This window comes from Galendromus occidentalis, unplaced genomic scaffold (genome assembly GCF_000255335.2).
Source record: "Galendromus occidentalis unplaced genomic scaffold, Mocc_1.1 scf7180000077485, whole genome shotgun sequence".
In the NCBI taxonomy this organism is placed as follows: domain Eukaryota; kingdom Metazoa; phylum Arthropoda; class Arachnida; order Mesostigmata; family Phytoseiidae; genus Galendromus; species Galendromus occidentalis.
In genome coordinates, this window is record NW_003805473.1 from 2155730 (window position 1) to 2159835 (window position 4106).

At 51.1% G+C, this 4106-nt stretch overlaps 1 protein-coding gene across 1 annotated transcript; it reads left to right on the forward strand.

Annotated features, from left to right (window-relative positions):
• The first annotated feature begins 1442 nt into the window (after window positions 1-1442).
• LOC100901786 (ras-like protein rasG) lies at window positions 1443-2943 on the forward strand. Its single transcript, XM_003745914.2, has 4 exons — window positions 1443-1512; window positions 1622-1755; window positions 2452-2641; window positions 2741-2943. Exons 1-4 carry the CDS (start codon window positions 1443-1445, stop codon window positions 2941-2943), a joined length of 597 nt encoding a protein of 198 aa, XP_003745962.2.
• The last annotated feature ends 1163 nt before the right edge of the window (window positions 2944-4106 follow it).

Consider the following 4106-nt stretch of genomic DNA (forward strand, 5'->3'; position numbering starts at 1 on the left):
TACATCAAAGCCGGATTTCCCTCCATTTTCTTGGCGGGTATATCTTGCGCAGATGCCAACAGCTGAGCTCACCGAGTGAATGTCACACACGAGGTAGATGGACGAGCTCCGCTCACACGAAACGGGTCTGAACTATTCGACTGCGAACACCGAGCGGATCATGAGCACATTCGGATATCGAAGAAGGTCCGCTAAAGCGGCTGGATTCGCACTTTCTTTCAAGACACTGGCTGAGTCATGCAAAATTCATTCTTCCATTACGTGATTTCGAAGACAATCGTTTCGATTTGCGAAGATACTGGAGACGGATCGGTCATTACACTCTGAGCCAGAGCCCGTCAATCGGAAACTGCCTGATCATTGGAGACTGCCCGGCCATTGGAGACTGCCCGAGTACTGAAGACTGCCCGACTATTGGAGACTGCTTGTCTATTTCCCGTATACACCGGGAGATGCCCGTCTACTGGAGAGTGCCCGTCTATTAGAACATTTACGGTATTCGACCTTATCGGATGGAGGCATGATTTCCCTGCTGCGAGCCGCGTTGTGTATGAAAATCGAAATGAAAATGAAAAATATGAAAAGTGGTTTGTTATATACAAAACGTATTCTCTCGTCAAGTGGGCCGATTAAGATTCCCATCAAGAAAAAATCATTCTCAATTCTCCGTCATTCTCTTCCTCATCGTTCATGTGGGAGCTTGCGATCGACTTTCCGATCATTCTAAACTGCCTGCAATCTTCTAGCGAGCGAGTCAGGAGTTCAGGGAAGAAGGGGGCTGACGGACCGAGGGTGGCGCACGGAATGCCGATCATGTAGGCCCGACAAGTTTGAGTTCGAGATTTCGTGCTCGCGGCTCACCGCCGACGATAAGTCAGACGATGAATTCGTGAATTCCCGCTCCGAGGCAACTCGCCCGAGCACTCTGAAGCTTTCGACGAGCTACCAAGAGCTTTGCATGGGACACGAAATTGCCAGATCCGCGCAGCCTGGCAGCATCTTCACCGGAGGAGCGCAAATGCGTGTAAGAATCTACGCTGCAGCGTGCCAACCCTGTACGAACGGAATTCGGTGTTCCAGTGTGGACGAGGAACGACTCGACTTCTGACCACGAATTATTGGGAAAAGTCCCCAGCTGTTCGAAGGCTCTGTCCTTGCCGATAATTGCGAGGCGAATTCTCGGCACGAAAACCCAGAGATACCTGCCCCAGAGATACCTGTTCCCCCAGAAGCTCCTTATTCATCAGGTTAAATACCAACCGTGCTTGAAAGGTGGGGGAGAACATTGCTGTCTAGGAACTGTTGAAGCTTTGTGCCTCCTCGCCGAAGTCTGACGTCCCCACGGAAGGGCGAGGGCCGTGCTCCCTCTCCACAAGGGGCTATAAAGCCCATTGCACGTGCTTGCAACACCGTGCTGAGCCGCGAGCCTAGCGAGCCCGGTCATGACGCCTAAACAGAAAAGTTCGAAGATCAAAATTATCGTGCTAGGTGCTAAAGGAGTTGGGAAAACAGGTGTGATGCTTTCATCAATACAGATCCCACGGTCAAATGTGATACGGAAATGTGTAGAGCAGTCCGATTATGCTTGCCAAGTGTACCAATGCCAAGTTTATGATTCTAGCCTTCATAACACGCTTAGTTCATGGGAAGTTCTTCCATCCCGAAGCTCATCATTCGAGGGACATCCATCATCGCACCTTGACTTTCGGAGACGATACCTTCGATATTGAACTCTTCGAAGTGAATAAATCCAATGTGAGTGACTAGACCTCTCTCTGTTTGCGCCGTTTGTTCTCCAGGCAGCGACTCACGAGAGCCCGAAAGTACAACGTATCGATCCCATCTTCATACGGTCGAATTTCTCTTTCTTGCCTCAACCTCCCTCGCGACTGGAGAATATCATGGACCAAGAGCAGGTCGGGGGTTCCTGCTGATTTTAATTAACGTTCGCTCACCTTCGACGACTTCCCGAGAATCGTATTCAAGGGGGCTGCTTCGAGGTATACTCATGGGATGGAATGCTTTGAGATGTTTTCCAATGCCATACGAGCAAATCTATCGAGCGCCACCGCACGTACACGCTGGTGGAGTCCTTTGTCTAGAGTCTAGAGATAGATCTATGCAGACGACGAGACGACCGTCTGTGGCAATTTCCGACTCTGGAAGGGTCGCTTGCTGTATTGGGGCTCTGGAACTCACTCTGCGTCTTTTCTGCTAGAAAAACGTCGTTTCTTTACTCGACGCTGATTTTCAACAGCGCTATGGTTGGCCTACGCTCAGTCCTCACGAGGCGAATGCATCCGGGGCATTCTGTCTCCGAAAAGTTCTAACCGGTTCTCAAAGAGAGCTTCTCTGCTCCGGACGATCTGCATGCACATCGACATAATATGGGATCTGGCTAATCGAGAACTGCAGCGTTTTGACCCCGACGGACTTGAATTCTTCTTACAGACCGAACACTGCCCAAAAATGGATTCCGCGGATGCCTTCATTGCCATTTACTCGATAGTCTCCCAAAGGAGCTTCGACGAGGCTGCTGAACTGTGCCTGAGACTCGAGTCGAAATTCCCCGAGATACCGATGCTGCTACTAGCCAATTGCTGTGATCTCAACTACGCCCGTGAAGTCGACGCCGAAGAAGGTGAGCTCCGTGTTATTCACAGAATTCGGATTCTCCAACGCGGAACGAAGGGAGCTCGAGACATGGCATTAATCCAGTTGTTCCTTCTCGATCCACCAGGTCGGGAAGTGAGCCCTTGTTTCGCAGAAGTTTCGGCGGCGGAAGAAAATTCCGAGCCCCTGATGTCTGCCGTTGAAGGTCTTCTGAGACGAGTAATGACTCACCGGGAACTGGGTCAACACAGGAGACGGCGGAGTATCTCTAACGTGCTCGAGAGTATCTTCGCTTGGAATACTCGTGGCAGTTTTAGCATATCAGTTTAGTCGGCGAATGCTGTGGAGAAGAGAAAAAGTCCCAACTTAGCTGATCGAATGTAATAAAGTTTTTGTACGCCACCATAATCAAACTTGCATTCTATAACCTTCATTCTCGTTAGCCAATAAGATGTGCTTTTCGCGAGCAGCATACGTCTTTCCCTTCAGGCTGTCATGGGCCTGTGCGCGGATTCCCTTTCGCGAGGTTGAGGAGTTGGGTACGAGTCGACAGTGGTGGGCTTATAAATGCCAGCGTTTTATTATAATACTTCCCCGCGTGACCGAATATCCGGCATCTTCTCGCTTTGCTCTAAAGAGACGCGGAAGCAACCAATTTCATCCCTCAATCATAGGACAAAGGCACCGAGTCTCGTTTTGTCTCGCTCTGAGCGAGCGTCCGCTTTCCGGTGCGCACTGCATTCCTCGTATCTGTGGTATCGTTCACCATCGACGAAAGATCTCACTCGGCGAAATTCATGGAATGCTCCATGGTTGTATTCGAGCCGCTCGCTCCGGAAGCTGTCCAACGGGTCGCCCTGGGGCTGCGCTCCGATGATCTCGATCAGAAAATAAGGAAGTCTGTGAAAAGTGGGCGACGATCTGCCCTTTGTCTTCTGAACGTGCGGTGGTCCGGTTGTAACAATCTATCTCTCGAAGAAGGTTTTGACAGCGTTCGCCTCCGCTGCAACACTATAGACTCCACAAAGTGGCTTAAGGGCTTCCCGGATCGCCAGGAACGAAAGCGAGCGAAGGAGACCGGAATCGGAGATGTAGAGAGCGTAAATGGCGAGTCTGGCCGAGAGTTGTTTCGGGCATGCGGCCAGACGGAAATTGTGTTCACCAAGCAGCAAAAACTACGAAGCGGTCAATGCTCCCCATACGACCACCGATTCACGATTAGTCGACCTGCTCTTCGAGCTCACCGTCGCCGACAGTCGTCTTTTGGGCTGGGGCTCGGCAATCACAGCGAAGCGATATCGAGCCAGCTCCCTCTGGAGGTCCGAGCTGGGACGGCAGACCTCAATCCACAATACGACCTGGCTGTCCAACGTTCAGCTTTTGGGCTGGCCCCACACCGAGCTCCCGACTTGTCCGATAGTTGACTGTTTCTAATGAGGAGCGGATTAATTCCCTCGAGGTTAAACAACGGCCGGATAGATAGGAGCTAGGTA